At 40.3% G+C, this 18,118-nt stretch overlaps 1 protein-coding gene across 5 annotated transcripts in view; it reads left to right on the top strand.

Moving 5' to 3' along the window:
• The window catches only part of CIRH1A (cirrhosis, autosomal recessive 1A (cirhin)), a 30,064-nt gene extending 13,086 nt beyond the window's left edge, over positions 1-16,978 (top strand). Inside the window, exons 7-17 of one of the 5 annotated variants that reach the window (XM_005881207.2) lie at positions 3,959-4,130; positions 4,243-4,334; positions 4,964-5,060; positions 5,813-5,877; positions 7,477-7,599; positions 8,002-8,158; positions 10,392-10,498; positions 12,718-12,813; positions 14,192-14,377; positions 15,808-15,918; positions 16,776-16,978. In XM_005881207.2, the coding sequence (XP_005881269.1) occupies positions 3,959-4,130; positions 4,243-4,334; positions 4,964-5,060; positions 5,813-5,877; positions 7,477-7,599; positions 8,002-8,158; positions 10,392-10,498; positions 12,718-12,813; positions 14,192-14,377; positions 15,808-15,918; positions 16,776-16,892 (1,323 nt within the window). In that variant the 3' untranslated portion in view covers positions 16,893-16,978. Of the gene's footprint in view, positions 1-3,958; positions 4,131-4,242; positions 4,335-4,963; positions 5,061-5,779; positions 5,878-7,476; positions 7,600-8,001; positions 8,159-10,391; positions 10,499-12,717; positions 12,814-14,191; positions 14,378-15,807; positions 15,919-16,775 lie in introns of all 5 variants that reach the window. The other 4 variants (XM_014529159.1, XM_014529158.1, XM_014529161.1 and 1 more) reach the window with 4 other exon arrangements.
• The last annotated feature ends 1,140 nt before the right edge of the window (positions 16,979-18,118 follow it).

Here is an 18,118-nt window from a genome sequence, read left to right as displayed (position 1 = left end):
CTAACTTTCTATCCCTCTCCCTTCCTCTCTGTAAAAAATCAATAAAATATATATTTTTTAAAAATCTTCAAAGAGCCAAAAAAAAAAAAAAGTATAAGTTGAAATGAGTTGGAGAAATTATCTTTTTAAAATGGAGTCTTAATCTAAAATGGTTGTAATTATTAGACTTAAGACTTAATTATTAATTTTAGTAGCATTTTAACTGTACCTACACAAATATACACCTGTTTCAAAGATCAAGGAAGATGTATATTGACTACTGTGGAACAATTCTCAGAATATATTGTTAAGAGTGAAAAACAGAACAGCATAATAGTATATAATATAGGACATAATAGTGTATTAAGAGAAGAAGGCAGATTTATATATTAGATATCATATATTAGGTATTTATGTACTAAATATTTTATGTATATGCAGTTATGCTAGTATATGTGTGTATACATACATATATATAATATCTCTAAGATTTTTAAAATTCAAATTATAATTTCTGGAGAGGGAAATTGGGGGGGCAGTCAGTGGGAGGCAGGCTTAATTTGTATTGTATACCATTTTATACTGTTTGATCTTCTCTCATATGCCTATATTACTACATTGCATTGACTCTTAGATATAAATTATTGTAAAATATGCCATAATTTTTTTTGTTATGAGAAAGAAGAAATATTGCCAATTAAACGATGCCATAGTGCTTTTTTTGTAAAGTAAAATGTGTATTTTATAGTATAAGCAGATAATATAAACTATTTTAATATAAAATGACACAATGTTTTTTTAAACATAGAAGTTATATTTTCCTTATTGAAGACCTCCTTGAGACTTAACCATAAGTTTTTGTGATATCAGTTATGCACATATAAAAAGGAAAGTATAACTGACTTAAAGTGATTAAGGTATTCCTAAAACTTTTCACATTCAAAGTTGGACTCTGAATCACTTTTTTTTCCTTAATATATTTTTACTGATTTTAGAGAAGAAGGGAGATATTTTTAAAAATCTCCAAAGAGCCCTAACCGGTTTGGCTCAGTGAATAGAGTGTCGGCCTGTGGACTGAGGGGTCTTGGGTTCAATTTCGGTCAAGGGCATGTACCTGGGTTGCGGGCTCATCCCCAGTAGGGGGTGTGCAGGAGGCAGCTCATCGATGTTACTAACTTTCTATCCCTCTCCCTTCCTCTCTGTAAAAAATCAATAAAATATATATTTTTTAAAAATCTTCAAAGAGCCAAAAAAAAAAAAAAAGTATAAGTTGAAATGAGTGGGAGAAATTATCTTTTTAAAATGGAGTCTTAATCTAAAATGGTTGTAATTATTAGACTTAAGACTTAATTATTAATTTTAGTAGCATTTTAACTGTACCTACACAAATATACACCTGTTTCAAAGATCAAGGAAGATGTATATTGACTACTGTGGAACAATTCTCAGAATATATTGTTAAGAGTGAAAAACAGAACAGCATAATAGTATATAATATAGGACATAATAGTGTATTAAGAGAAGAAGGCAGATTTATATATTAGATATCATATATTAGGTATTTATGTACTAAATATTTTATGTATATGCAGTTATGCTAGTATATGTGTGTATACATACATATATATAATATCTCTAAGATTTTTAAAATTCAAATTATAATTTCTGGAGAGGGAAATTGGGGGGGCAGTCAGTGGGAGGCAGGCTTAATTTGTATTGTATACCATTTTATACTGTTTGCTCTTCTCTCATATGCCTATATTACTACATTGCATTGACTCTTAGATATAAATTATTGTAAAATATGCCATAATTTTTTTTGTTATGAGAAAGAAGAAATATTGCCAATTAAACGATGCCATAGTGCTTTTTTTGTAAAGTAAAATGTGTATTTTATAGTATAAGCAGATAATATAAACTATTTTAATATAAAATGACACAATGTTTTTTTAAACATAGAAGTTATATTTTCCTTATTGAAGACCTCCTTGAGACTTAACCATAAGTTTTTGTGATATCAGTTATGCACATATAAAAAGGAAAGTATAACTGACTTAAAGTGATTAAGGTATTCCTAAAACTTTTCACATTCAAAGTTGGACTCTGAATCACTTTTTTTTCCTTAATATATTTTTACTGATTTTAGAGAAGAAGGGAGAGAGAGATAGAAACATCAGTGATGAGAGAGAATCATCAGTCGGCTGCCTCCTGCACACCCCCGTACTGGGGATCAAGACCAAAACTCGGGCTCATGTGCCCTGACCCAAATCGAGCCGTGACCTTCTGGTTCAGGGTCGATGCTCAACCACGGAGCCACACCAGCCAGGCTATGTTCTTAGCACTTTATTTACATTTAAAATCTTTCTTACTGTGATAAAATTTACATAACAAAATTTGCCATTTTACCCATTTTTTGAAAATGTATTCTTGTATTTTCATATGTGTGTGTGTGTGTGTGTATACATATACACATATATATATATATATATATATATTTTATTGATTTCAGAGAGGCAGGGAGAGAGAGATAGAAACATCAGTGATGAAAGATAATCATTGATTGGCTGCCTCCCCACATGCCCCCTCCTGGGGATCAAGCCCACAGCCCAGGCATATGCCCTTGACCAGAATTGAACCTGGGACCCTTCAGTACGCAGGCCGATGCTCTATCCACTGAGCCAAACAGGCTAGGACTTTTTTAAACCATTTTTAAGTGTACAATTCAGTGACCTTAAGAATATTTACAGTGTTGTGCATCCATCACCTCTCCATTTCAGAACTTTTTCATCACCCATTAAAGAATAACTCCTTATTCCTCTCCTCTCCCAGCCCCTGGTTACTTCCATTCTACCTTCTGTCACTATGAATTTGCCTATTCTGGGTACCTCATAAGTGGTATCATATATTTGTTCTTTTGTGTCTTCGTTATTTTACTTAGCATAATGTTTTCAAAATTCATCCATGTTGTAACATTATCAGAATTTCATTCCTCCTTAAGGCTAAATAATACTCCATTGAGTTTATCTGAATGAAACACCTCATTGAGTTTATCTATTGATGGATGTTTGGGTTGTTTTCATATTTTGGCTCTTGTAAATAATGCTGCTAATGAACACTGGTGTTCATGTTTCTGTTTGAGTCCTGCTTCCAAATATTTGAGAATATATTTTCATTACTATTCTTGCTTGGATTGGTTTGTTTGTGTTTGGTTTTTAGTTTTTTTGTTTATTCTATATGAATTTAAGAAACAACTTTTGCCCTCACCGGTTTGGCTCAGTGGCTAGAGCATCGGCCTGCGGACTGAAGGGTCCCAGGTTCGATTCCGGTCAAGGGCATGTACCTTGGTTGCGGGCACATCCCCAGTTGGGGGTGTGCAGGAGGCAGCTGATTGATGTTTCTCTCTCATTGATGTTTCTAACTCTCTATCCCTCTCCCTTCCTCTCTGTAAAAAATCAATAAAATATATATTTAAAAAAAAAAAAAGAAAGAAACAACTTTTTTCGTTCCGGGTATAGACTATCAGTATTTTTATTGGGTTATGTAAAACTTAAAAATTTACTTAACGATCATCATTATTTTTATCATGTTAAATATTCTCATTCAAGAATATGGTATGGATTTCTTTGTTTAGGTCATCTTTTGTGTCCTTTAAGGAGGACTTAAATTTTTTTTCTTATATAGGCCTAGCACATTTCTTGTTAAATTTATTCTTAGATGTTTTATTTTTGTATTGAATTTCTAATGAGGTCTAGTTTGTATATATGAAAGCTCTGTAACTGGTTGAGGTACATGTTATTAATTGTGCCAGTAGGGGGTGTGTTATTATATATGAGTGAGCTTGCTCCTATGTTGGAATTGACCTTCCTATTCTGGGCATACGTTTTCCCTTAAGCTGCCCAGACAGACAACCTCAGGAAATCTTTTTCAAAGTGGGCCCTGTTTTGCTCAAATGTACCTCCTTGATGATTTAATTTCTCAGCAAGAAGACAGTTTCGTGGTGGGCACAGCCGAGGGGACAGTATTCCATTTTCAGCTGGTCTCTGTGACTTCCAACAGCAGCGAGAAGCAGTGGGTGCGGACAAAGCCATTCCAGCATCACACTCACGACGTGCGAACCGTGGCCCATAGCCCGACAGCACTGATATCTGGAGGTGGGTTCTGCTCTCCGCCAGCTGCTGCTTTACTCTGCCCAGCTCTGCTTGTTTTCATGCAGGACATTTTCTAATTCTGATGTCTTCTCCCTTCTCCCTCCCTCCCGCCCAGGCACTGACACCCACTTAGTCATTCGTCCTCTCATGGAGAAAGTGGAGGTAAAGAATTATGATGCTGCTCTCCGAAAAATCACTTTTCCCCATGTAAGTATCATCCCCTAACCCAGCCGTGGGCAAACTACGGCCCGCGGGCCGGATCCGGCCCGTTTGAAATGAATAAAACTAAAAAAAAAAGACTGTACCCTTTTATGTAATGATGTTTACTTTGAATTTATATTAGTTCACACAAACACTCCATCCATGCTTTTGTTCCGGCCCTCCGGTCCAGTTTAAGAACCCATTGTGGCCCTCGAGTCAAAAAGTTTGCCCACCCCTGCCCTAACCCCTCACTATCTCCTCATTTTCCCATTCCCCTGTCCCACAACACTCTGAGCATAGCTCACACTTCTGAGCAAATCTGTAAGACTTAGGTGCTTTTTTTGTTACATACTGTGCTTAGCCATGTTACAGTTCTTAGCACACTTAGTGTAATTGCTTGTTTAATTCTGTGTCAACCCTTTAGACTATGAGCTTGAGAGTTGTAGGTATGCTTTTATTTACTAGTGTGTTCTTAGACCCTAGGACAGTGCCTGGAATATGGTATTATGTAGGGAATATTTATCAGGCAGATGGATTTTAGCAGTAAAGAATGTGCTAAGATGCTGCCACTATATCTCGTACTGAGACAGTAGATGACCCCGACCTACTTACCACTTTTCGATTCTTGGATACAGCGACGTCTCATTTCCTGTTCAAAAAAGAGACAGCTTCTCCTCTTCCAGTTTTCTCATCACTTGGATCTTTGGCGACTGGGATCTACAGTTGCAACAGGTAAGATGGGAGCAAGACTTTTCTAGGAAAAAAACTGAAGAGAGAAACCAAAAATTAGAATTGCAATTGATACTCTGCTTATGGAAAAATGGAAGTAGATTTTTCTGTGCCCATTGGAACTAATGGTTTCCCACCCACTAGATGGAGCAAAGGAGTTCTTCTGGGTGTTAGATCTGTTAACAGTGTACAGTTCTGTATGGTAGAAAGGGTGGTGGTAGCAGGATGTAGTGGGTGTGAAGGTTGTGGAATCGTTTGTTCTGGCTTGATTGGGGTCAAAATAGGATGTTGAAAAATGGCAGGATTTAATATTGGTTAGTGACATCCCTGCCAGGAGGTCATACGGATCTTACTAGGGTGACAGCCTAGTGGCCTTTTGTGTGACCTGTAAGGAAATGTTTAGGTTCTGTTGTTTTATATTCGACTATGTTTGTACTGGAATAAGTTTCCAAAACGAGCAAATGAAGTTGAGGCCACACGAACCACAAACTCCACTTTCACCCACCTACATGCCTGGCTGTGGTGTTGAGCTTCAGCAAATTAGTGATTTGCCATAGGCCATGGAGGGCACCCAAAGAGAAGTTAAGAGAATGTTCACTGCTTTCCCCAGAAAATGGTAGGATTATGAAGATAGTTTCCTGATTTGTCACTAGCAGAGATTCCATTCTATCCAGGAATGACTTTTTAGAAGAAAAAATATATACAAATAACCTTTCTTTGAGGAGGAAAAACCTCAGGGAAATTTCTTGTTCCAGGAAAGCATGGGGATACCCTTCCACTCTCTAAAGATGCAGATCATTTACTGCACCTCAAAACAAAGGTAAGGAAGTTTAACTGTATGTGTACAGTCTCTGAAATCCAGAGCATTTTCTCCTGCTGAATTTTGAGGATTACTTAGTTGACATCACTAACTGTAAAAAATCTAAAATAATTTGAATGAAATACTATGTCAACAGAACTGGATTTCCCGTGATTATATGTTGGACATTTAGAATTTATTGGGTGGATGAATACAGGAAATTGGTTTTATTTTTTTGTATTATTATGAAAATAATATGCTTTTTAAAAAAAATTCAAATGGTACAAAAGAGTATGCAATGAAAGATGAGCTCCCTTTTTTAAAATTTTTTTATTAAATTCAGAGAGGAAGGTAGAAACATCAACGATGAGAGAGAATCATTGATTGGCTGCCTCCTGTACGCCCCCTACTGGGGATTGAGCCCACAACCCGGGCATGTGCCCTGTACTGGAATCGAACCTGGGACCCTTCAATCCGCAGGCCAGCACTCTATCCACTAAACCAAACCAGCTAGGGCTGAACTCCCTTCTTAAACCCAAATCCCTGGGCCTCGTCTCCAGAGATAATCATTGCCAATAGTTTCTTGTATATCCTTCCAGAAAAAAATTTCCACCCATTTGTGCATATGCCCTTTCTTTTTACAATAATGGGAATCTACTATGCAAACTTCTTTGTGTTCTTTAAAAAAACCTTTATTTTAATTACACAAATACTTGTGAATACAGTCTTACTGTAAAAAATTCAAGCAATATTGATAGTTTATTTCCTCATCCACTTCTTTAATTCTCTTCCCATTTCCTGAAATAATTGTTAATTGGCTAGCTGTAATATATCCTTCCAGATCTTCTTTGTGTGAGAGAGTATGTGGTACATACATATTTTCATACATTTAGATATATTTCGTGAGTTTTTTGAAGTATATAAACGTTACACATTTTTCCTTTGTTCTGCAAATTTTTTCACTTACTATTTCTTAGAGGCCCCCCGTTTTTTTTAATCCTCACCCCAGGATATGTTTTTATTGAAGTTTTTTTTTTTTTTTTTTTTTAAGACAGAGAGGAAGAGATAGAGAAACAGAAACATCGATATCAGAAACATTGATCATTTGCCTCCCATATGCACCCCAACAGGGGATCAAATCTGTACCCTGGGTATGTGCCCTGACTGGGAATCCAATCTGTAGCCTTTGGTGTTACAGGACATGCTCCATCTAACTGAGCCACCAGGACAGGTCTTAGAGATCTTTACAGTAGACTGTCCTAAAACAAATAAAATCAATGCTCCAAGTCACCTTGCCTCCAAAGCTTTCCTGCATGAAGTGCCTCTCTGCTCGGGTTTCTAATGTTAGGGTTTAGTACGAAGCTACCTGTGAGGTACACAAGGGCTGAGATTACTAGTATTTAGTTCATTCATAGACATCAGCTCTTGGAAACCAAAGCCACACCATTTAGGTACTCTACTGCTGACATAATCATAGTGACACAGAGTATATAACTGTCAGGATTATGTGTAGGTGTTTGTGGATACGTCCAGAGTGACGACAGCTTGGGGATTCATGTCACAGTGAACCTCGTTGTCTGAAGTTTTACTTGAACATGCATCTGATTCCTAACATTGCAGGGTCCCGAGAACATTATTTGCAGCTGTGTATCCCCATGTGGAAGTTGGATAGCGTATTCCACAGCTTCTCGGTTTTTTCTCTGTCGGTTGAATTATGAACATGACAACATAAGCCTCCACAGGGTAAGTGATAACCCAGTGTCTGGTTGAACAAGAAGAAAATTCATAAGTGAATTTTTGTGTGAAGTGGGAATGCACTGGATATGAATCCTTACTCAGTGAAAGGTATTTGGAGACAGCTGTTACCAAAAAAAGTGTTTTATTTTTTCCACTTTGATTTGCTTTTGTTTTTGAAAGAGTAGGGAAATGCCAGAAAGTGGCAGTGAAGTTTAGGCTTTGAAGAGACAAAGGAGGCAGGGGTGTATAGGTTACGTTAGACATGTCAGTGTCCCAGACCCTTCATCGGTTGGCTTCCTTAGACACAGGAAGCATTAATGTAACTTAAGGCTGGCTGTGATTATTATTGATGGCCTCTAGGTCTCACTTCTCTCTCTTACTGGTTTTTTACTACTGGTTCACCCCAAGGTTTCCAAAATGCCAGCGTTCCTTCGCTCTGCTGTTCAGATTTTGTTTTCTGAAGATTCAACAAAGCTCTTTGTGGCTTCAAATCAAGGGTCTCTGCATATCATTCGGCTGTTGGAAGGAAGCTTCAAGCACCTGCATACTTTCCAAGCTCAGTCAGGTAGGAATTTGGTAACTGGCCATAGGAGAGAGTTGTCAGCCTCTAATGTATCTATTTTTCCCTTTTAAACCTTATTCATTGTCGGGTATTCACTAATACTCTTCTCCACCCTGCAAGTACATTCACTCACATGTTTGCAATTTAAAGTAGGAGGAGATATCTGGCAAATAAAAACGTTGATGAGATGTGAAATATTCCTCACACCTACTCTTTTCTCACTGGGCTTTTGATTCCTTATTTGGGGCCAGAGAAGTTTCATCACCCCTAGAAGAGTTTTTGTTAGCAGGGCAACAAGAACGTTAAAATAATTTATAATCCTGACTACTGTTAATATGTTTGTATATTCCAGTGTGTGTGTAGATAGGCATTTTATAGACATGTTAATTTTTTGGTTGTTTTTATAAAGATGAACTTACACATACAGTTTCATTACCTGTCATATAAAGTTCATGACCATTTTTCCCTGTTCTTTGAGAACATGAATGAGTATGCACGAATAAGTGATTCTGTAGTTAACTTGTTGAGTTAATTATTGAGGACTTAGTCACCCAGCGTAATTTAAGCTGGTAGTTTTCTTGGGCCTTTTCCCTTCTTCCTCACCCTGGATTATAGCAGCTTCACTGTCGTTTAGACTCCATCAGCGTGGAAAGTCAACTCTTTTTTTTTTCTTTAATATTTTTATTGATTTTTTAGGGAGAGAGAAAGAAAAACATCGATGTAAAAGTGAAACATCGATCGGCTGCCTCCTGCATGCCCCCTACCAGGGATCAAGTCTGCAATCTGGGCATGTGCCCTGACCGGGAATCAAACCAGCCATCACTTGGTGCACAGGACAACGCCCAACCAACTGAGCCACACTGGCCAGGACAAAAGTCAACTCTTTTAACTTAAACTCTCACTATTCATAAGCTGCTTCAGAAGCATGCAGGAAAAGAAACCCACAAGATAGTAAGATAAAGTAAACTGCCAGTTTTTATTGAGTACCTGTATGTTTTTATTATAAAACTTAGACTCTTTATCTTGCATTTAGCATCCCTTAAAATTAGGCTCTGCATCATACACACACACACACACACACACACACACACACACTTTTATTTCTTCTCTCTCATCTCACTTCCCCCTTAGAGTCAGGCTGGTTTCTTCACAGCCGTCAAACCTGTGTATTTCAGTTCTTGTTACTTAGCTCACGTTGTTCATCTTTTTCTACCTACCTCACCCATCCTTTAGCATCTGGCTTATGTCTTGCTTTAGAGCTTTTTCATCGTTTGGGGGTGTTGTAGCAGCATGTATTTTGACATATAGATCACTGTCTGATTTTTATCCCACATGAGTCTTTATGTTGCCAGATTGGTTTCAAATCTTTTGATGACAAAGATGGCTCATATGTGCCCATGCTCCCTTAGTGCTAAATATATAGCAAGCAGCTCAATAAATTTAAGATATGCTTCAAGCCTATTGAATTGGCTATTTGTCCCTAACTTTGATTAAAAACTATTTGGTAGAGTCCTAGCCAGTTTGGCTTAGTGGATAGAGCATCGGCCTGTGGACTGAAGGGTCCTGGCTTCATTTCTGGTCAAGGGCACATGCCTAGGTTGTGGGCTCAATCCCTAGTGGGGGGTGTGCAGGAGGCAGCCGATCAATGATTATCTCTCATCACTGATGGAGATAATCTTTCTCCCTCTCCCTTTCTCTGAAATCAATAAAAATACATTTTAAAAAAACTACTTGGTAGAGAAGGATTTTAAAACAAAGTTTCCTATGGTAGGCAGTGTCTCATTCAGGCCTGAGCAAGTGATGCCCTCATGTTTATCTCTCAGGCTCCTCTTTATATGAAGAGTGGTTATTAAATGAAAATAGATTCTTATCTAAAACTTATTTGCAGAATTATCAAGAAATTATCCTAATCCCCAGCCTATATGGCTCAGTGGTTGAGTGTCCACCTATGAACCAGGAGATCATGGTTCGATTCTGGTCAGGACACATGCCCAGGTTGTGGGCTCAATCCCCAGTGTGGGGTGTGCAGGAGGCAGCCGATCAGTGATTTTTCTCTCATCATTGATGTTTCTATCTCTCTCTTCCTCTCTCTGAAATCAATAAAAAAATATGTATTTTTAAAAAGGAAATCCCATTAGTAATTTCAAACTGAGGGTCTTCCTGGCTTTTGCCATCATCAAAGCAGGGCTGGCTGTGGACATTGAATTCAGACTTAACTGTTGTTCTGTCCTCATAGGGACAGTGGAATCCATGTGTCTTTTGGCGGTCAGTCCAGATGGGAATTGGTTAGCTGCATCGGGCACCAGTGCTGGAGTCCATGTGTACAATGTGAAACGTCTAAAGGTGAGCTTTGGGTTTAGTAGCAGCAAACAAAAGAAGTTAGCCCTGCAGTTTTAAGACTCAATTCGTATGACCTGGAAAATTACGAGGCTTTTTTTTTAACCAAGAAGTTTTCCTGTTTTACTTGTTTGGAATCTAAAAACTATAATCTACCATATTAAAATGAGTCAGTGGGAACTGAAGCCACTCGTGCACAGAAATTTGAAATTAAGGGTTTATGGGTGATGAGTCGACACCTAGGTTATTTCTGTATTTTGGAGAGGAAATTTTTTATTTACCAAGGTGAATAGTTACAGGTAGTAACAATTTCGTTTTAATAGTTCACCTTGTAATTTCAAGGTATGTTTTAAATTAGAACCAGAAATTTGACAAAGGAATAGCAGGAAAACATTTTTCATGAGTCAGTAGTGATATTGTCGTTCACTCATTGAAGCACTAGTGGTCTCTTACAAATCTTCATCATAAAAGTCAGATAAGAACCACCCAAAACTTGGAATAAGCATTAAGTTTATAGAACAACTAGAGGCCCAGTGCACGAAATTTGTACATGGGTGTAGTCCCTAGGCCTGGCCAATGATTGAAGCTGACCTCTGGGCCCTGGGCAGTACCTGGCCCCCGCGCGCCCCCCTCTGCCTGAGTCACAGTGCCGAGTCCCCACGTGGAAATGTGGGCTGGATGCCGTGGGCTGGGGCACAGTGTGGGCCTCTGGGCTGCCCAGCAGCACCTCATGGAAGCCAGGCGAGCAGCATGCTCTCTCCGGGCCAGCCTCACAGAGCAGCTCCTGTGCTAACCCACGGGGAGCCGGACCGGCCTCTGTGGTCCCAGAGGCTGCTGCCTGGCTCACCCGGAAGAGGCCACGCGGTGTGGGGCGGGCTCCTTGTGGGCACCTGGCACCTGAGTGCACGGGTTTCCCCAGCACGCGAGCCCTGGCGTCCCGGGGGGAGGGTAGCAGGGGGAGTGAGAGCAAGCTTGGCGGACACCCCGCATTCTCACCTTTGTCCCTGTCCCCCCTGCCCCCAGGTAGCTGGCAAGAGGTCGCAGCCCCCTGGGTGCTACGGGAGGTTGGTTGCCACCACCCACCCCCAGTTCCCCATCCCAGCCCAGCTCCAATCAGGCGATCAGGGCCTGTCGGCTGCTGGTCACCATCTGTGGGGCAATTGGTCAGGGTCGGGGCCTTCCCCCAGGGCGCGCCCCCCCCCCTTCAGTATCTGGGAGCTGGGCGGCAGCCCCCCCCGCCCCCGCAATCGGTGGGGCTATTAGGCCCCCCGCTCACACCCGCCTTGGTCTGGTGCCACCTTTTCACCTGTTCTACCATCCTGCCATGGTCCCACTCTCGTCAGGGCCAGCAGCGCCTTTACTGCCGTCTGCTGCCAACGCCACGTCGCCAATGCCCACAATGTTCTGTGCCACCCCCTGGTGGTCAGCGCTCGTCATAGCGAGCGGTCAAACTCCCAGTCGAACAATTTGAATATTAGGCTTTTATTATATAGGATGCCAGATTGTTGCATTTAATGGGTTTGCCTGTTAACTACACAACTTAATCTTTATTACATTGTGGGAATAGTATGTACTGCTTGCTCTTCGAGGCTTGCCTGGCATTTAAGACTGTCCTGTAGTGGTCCACACACCTTGCAATTGTACATAAATGTCCATGCCTAGGCATAGATTTCCTTCTTTTTTGTTGTTGTTAATTCTTACAGAGGATATTTTTCCATTGCTTTCCCAAGAGAGTAGAAGGAGAGAGAAACATCAATGTGAGAGAGACACATCAACTGGTTGCCTCCCACACTCGCCCCAACTTGGGCTGAGGATCAAACCTGCAACCCAGATTCTCTTGATCGGGACTCGAACCCGTGACCCTTCTGTGCATGGGCCGACGCTCTAACCACTGCACCACCGGTCAGGGCGGCATTGATTTTTTAAATCCAGTGTGGATATGTAGATTCCCTGTTTAATGACATGTTTATGATCAGTTTACATTGATACCAAGACAGCAGGGAAAGCTTTACTTTGCAAATGCTGTCAGTTTTGTAAGCAGTTAAACATGTTTTTTTTTTAATGAGATTAAATTTTACTATTTGGAGAAATGCCTGTCATGGGAACTTCCATAGGACCCTTTGAGTTCCAAGGAATGCTATTTAAAAACAACTGACTTAGACCATCCCGTCTTTCCTGGGTGCGGGTATCACATAGAGTTGCCTTTTGTGTCTGCTTCTTCCCAGCTTCACTGCACGGTTCCTGCTTACAATTTCCCTGTGACTGCCCTGGCCATAGCCCCCAAAACCAACAACCTGGTCATCGCTCATTCTGACCAGCAGGTGAGAGATTCCGGTGCTTTCCAATTCCTTTTTGCTGGACGGTAACTTAGAAGCTGAGATGATAATTTTGGAAGACCCTTTCTTTGAAAGTGCTGGATGATATAAAGGTCCTTTTAGACTGGAGAGAACATGGACTCTGGTGTTAGACTGGATATGGGATGGAATAAGATTTTGAGAGTTGAAAGTGACTAAAAAATAATATAATTAACCTTCACTTTTGCAGGTGAGGAAATCAGGTACCTAATATCAGCCAAAATTAGTGCTTAGTTTACTGCTTTTTTTCATACTAAGTTGTGAGAAGATTGTCATTTTAAAAAGATCTATAAAATACCTGAGCTATAGAACATACTCTGAAATTATCCTGACTTCATCTGAAAAATGGGCTTGATAATACCTTCCTCACTGGAAAGATTTAAATGTGATCCAACAAGCACATTTAAGTAGACTTCCAGGCAAATGGTGCGTGCTACTTTGATTAGTAGTTTTTACACTCACACATGCACACACATATACATTCTAGCCAAAAAAATTAAATCTCTCTTTTCAGTTCCATAGATCTGTGTCCTTAACCAAAGACTGAAAGATTAGTGAAGCCACCTCCTTTGTCACACACATATAAGGACCATGTCCACCTGATGCCTTTTACTGGCAGTTGGTCCCATAAGTTCTTCAGTCATTAAAACTGGTGGGAGAGGTTTATGTACCTGGTAGATTAGCAAAGATCAATAAAGGTGATAATACACATGGTGTGAGTATAGGGAAACAGCACTTCATACATTGCTGAAATTAGTATGACTTCTTTAGAGAACATTTTGGCAATATCTATAAAAAATTTTAATGCACATAATCTTTGATTTGAAGTTTCCATTCTAAAAGTTCTTCCTACAGATAATATGCTTTCAGTTGTACAGAAGGACATTGAAATAGAGATAATCATTGCAGCTTTGTTTGTTGTAGCCAAAGATTAGAAATAATCTAAATGTCTATTAAACAGACTAGATAAGTAAATCATGGTACATCCAAAAAGTGAGTGTTCTTCAAAGGGGCATGAGTGACTTATATTGATGTGAGTCATTGTGTCTTGTATGCATAAAATATCTCTGAAAAGATATAAACAAGAAAAATAGGCTACTTTTGTCTTGGGGAGGAGAAATGTAAAGATTACAGGGTGACTTTTCATTATAAACCTTTCTATGCTGTTTAATTATTTAGTCTGTAATTTACCTTAAATTTTTTTTATTAAAAAAAGAGTGAGAAAAAAAAAAAGGAAGAGTGAGAAAGCATAACGCTGAATATGGCATATTCAAGATTTATATAGATATTTTCTGGTCTTTCTGGATACGAGCCAGCATTTCCTCCATAAAATGTTCTTCCTCAGATATTTGAATATAGCATCCCAGACAAACAGTATACAGAGTGGAGCCGGACCATCCAGAAGCAGGGGTTTCATTACCTTTGGCTCCAAAGGGATACTCCCATCACACACATCAGTTTTCATCCCAAGAGACCAATGCACATTCTTCTCCACGATGCCTACATGTTCTGCATCATCGACAAGTCGTTGGTGAGTTCTTTGCCTCTTCACCCTTGCGCTCACCGAATCTTCTTTACTCAAGAAACTGCAAGTTCTAAAAGCAAGAGGTACAATAAGTTAGAGGAAGGAGAATCAGAACAAAGTTTTCCTGCTATATTCTTTGGAGGAGAGAAGCCTTTTGTTTCCCAGATTCCTTGTTTTTGTTCCCACATTCTTTAGGCTCCCAGGGAAGGAGTGGGCCTTTGTGTACTGGTTTTTGCTAATTTGACCACTTCTTTGTTTTGCCTATGAGTAAACTTAAGTGGGAAAGTGATTAGGTCAATATTCAGAAAGTGACCCTCATTGGGAGGGAAAACCATTGATTTGGCTAAATCACTTCCACCTTTGCACCCGGAGTGGCTGAATAATGTGGTTTCATCAAAGGAGATACAGACTGTGGTTTGGACCACATATGTCCCTAGGCTGTATGTACTCAGACACTATCTGCAGGCTTGAGGAGTTGGTCTTAAGATCTTAAAAAAAAATCCAGCCATGATTTAGGTGGGCATTTTTTTCAGTTCTAGATTCCATCCTCTGCCAGCTGCTGTTTTGATTCACTGCAAATTTATGTCTTTTCTGAGCAGGCACTTTCTTTCCTGGGAGCACAGAACTGTGGCCATGCCTGCAATGCACTTTGGGCTTAGATTACAAGCAACACACACAGTGTTGTATATCTGAGGGTGGGGGTGGAAGGAACATGGAGAAAGCAGCAGATGGCTCTCAAGAAGGGTGCGTGGTGATGTGTCACTGGAACTCTTCTCATGGGCTCTGCGTCCTCTGGGTGTGGGAAGTAGAGCTGGCTGACAAGTGCCTTGTGCAATTTGAGTGATACAGGAAGGGCCTCTCCCACTTGCTTGCCTCTTTGTAACTCAGTCCAGATCAGCCCATATTTTTTCCCAGGCATTGGTGATAAGTCCATCACTTCCTCTTGCGGGCAGAGCTATTTCCCAAGGAAGTCAGAGATGAAATATCACTTGCTTGGCCAGAGGCCATCTCTTGAGGTGTCAGTGACATCAGTGGAGGTGGTTGTGTTGCCGTTTCTCCTGGGGAGAACTTTAGTCACTGGGCCAGCCCATGATCTGGTTGGGGGTAGTGTAGAAAGCAGAACCTTCATGGGCTAAGCTCCTGCTGCACATGCCAGTGTATTCCTGTCGCTCAGTGTTACTGACAAGACTGGCGGAAGCCCCAGCTGGGCTCTTTGATCTTGCCGGCAGAGTACCAAGCTCTTTTTGCCTCATACGCCCCCCTCTACAGTACAGCAGGAAGAGTGACTACAGCTGTCTTCCTGAAGTGAGGAGAGTCAGGGAGGAAGTAAATGTATATGATGGTTGAAAGATAGTATTTGCCTGAAATCAGTATGGTCCATTGTTCTGTATAAGCCCAATAAAAACGACTTAAACAGTGTATCTTTGTCTTTTTAGCCTCTTCCAAATGACAAAACCTTACTGTACAATCCACTTCCTCCCACAAATGAATCAGATGTCATCAGGAGGCGCACAGCCCATGCCTTTAAAATTTCTAAGAGATATAAGGTAAAGCATCTTGCATAATATTCTGGACCGTTGATTCCTTGTGATATTATCCAAATGTAACAAGCTGTCAAAATGTCACCTTCATTTTTCATACAGAGGACCTCATTTGGGGAGACAAGTAACTTTCTGAGGATGTGTGTCCCTTAAGTCTGTTTCATTGTTCTTGCTTTAATAGATTAGAGGTACATCATACTTAACCAAAATGAAATACGTAGGTAGTGCGGAATAATGTTGGAGCTCAGGTGGGGTCTTTGTGGTATAGCTGGCCTTTAAATTTGACCTCTAGTTGGAGAATGTTCCATAAGATCATTTACAGCAAATGGAAGTCATTGACTATGATGACTTTCTTTTCTAGGCTAGGCTTTTCACTGTATAGAAAACATATCATTGAACCTATGATATTCCAGCTATTTGTGCCACTTTAGAAGTTCCATATTTATGCCTCTCAGATGGGGTTCCATGGCTGCCCTGCAGCATTTTCTCAGGGGCCTGCATGCATTCTTTTTTAAGGGGAGGAAGGTCTGTGAATTATTCAAGCATGATTAGCTTCTTATGCATATGTAACTTGTCGTTTGTCAAGAATTTGGGCTCCAAGCCCTCAGTTAACACTGATTCTAACAAATTTTAGATTTTCTGTACAGAGAAGCACGAAAAACCTTGCTGAAATCTTCTGAGTGAACTCAGTTAGAAGTTCCCAGCCTTTTCATCCATTTGGAGTCCCAGGGCAGGAAGGGCTGTCAGAGATTTATATCCCTCTAGTCTTGAACTAGATGAACCGTTTAGCTCTCGGTCCTCTGTTTAGGACTAGGCGTGAGTGGAGCCTAACTCCTGCTAGAGTCATTCTCATCTCTCCACAGCCTCTACTCTTCATGGATCTTTTGGATGAAAGAACACTGGTGGCAGTAGAAAGGCCCCTGGATGACATCATCGCTCAACTCCCACCACCCATCAAAAAGAAGAAATTTGGGACCTAAAACAGGGCACTGTCTGTGTCCTTCCTTGAACTGTTCTACCCTATGTGTTTTCACAAATCATGTTAATAAAAAAATGTTATTCTTTAGAATTAGAGTCATTATAAATGTTATCATTCATATATTTTTATTGATATCGGAGAGGAAGGAAAGGGAGAGAGAGATAGAAACATCAATGATGAGAGAGAATCATTGATCGGCTGCCTCCTGCACACCTCCTTGCTGTGAATCAAGCCCACAACCCAGGCATGTGCCCTGACCAGGAATCGAACCGGGACCTCCTGGTTCATAAGTGACGCTCAACCACTGAGCCACACTGGTCAGGCATAAATGTTACTTTTCAAAGTAATGGGCAGTAATTTCCCTTCATTGAATGAGTAAAAGAAAACACTAAGGTATTTGTACTTGGGATAATGTTCTGTGTAGCTATAAATTCATGCAACTTTTTCAGGGTCTCGTTTGTGCTTTCAGACCATAATCTCAGGGAGAAAAAATATTACCCTGTCTTCCCTAACACATGCCTGTGCTGATGACCTTCACTGTCTGCCAGCCTCCAGCTGGCAGCCCATGCTGAAGCGTGGGGGCCTGCCCAACATTGCCCTGGAGGGCAGGGAGCTATGCTTGCTTATCCAAGATAGCCTGTCTACCATTGGCAATAATCAGCCCATGTTTCAAGGAAGAATTTTAACAGCAGTGCTCCATCTGAAAAGCAGAAGCCTTTGGCCTTTGGTTGCCGGGTATTAATTTTATTTAAAAGGAAAAAACTGGGCTTTGGAGTATCAGTCCCATTAACTCTCTTTTCACTAGTTAATATGCCAGTTTCAGAGGTTCAGGAAACATTGGGCATTTTGTTAAGCAGTAGGAGTGGAAGTGGGAATCAGAAAGCCTGTCATATATTTCACCTTTTCTGTCCTTGTCTACTGTCTTTGACATTGTTATTCCTGTGGGCGTTGACTGACTAGTTTTAATGTGATCTTTTAAATGAGAAAGTGAAGAACTATACTTAACCTGAACTGAGCAGATAGATTTCTTTCCCATCTCAGTGGGTGTATTCTGTTGCATGCCTGCGGAAACCCAGTATGTGTGGTTTTGTTTGTGTGTTTGTTTGGGGCATGAAGGGCTGTGGAATAGGCAGAGAAGTATGTGCGTTCTGATGACATCATGAGTAAAAAAGCTGGTGAAAAAACATTTTGCTAAGATGGAGTCTGGAAAAGAAAAAATGTGAGAAT

This window comes from Myotis brandtii, unplaced genomic scaffold, assembly GCF_000412655.1.
Source record: "Myotis brandtii unplaced genomic scaffold, ASM41265v1 scaffold670, whole genome shotgun sequence".
Taxonomy (NCBI): domain Eukaryota; kingdom Metazoa; phylum Chordata; class Mammalia; order Chiroptera; family Vespertilionidae; genus Myotis; species Myotis brandtii.
Note: the sequence above shows the minus strand (reverse complement) of the source record. Positions and strands in the feature narration are given on the sequence as shown.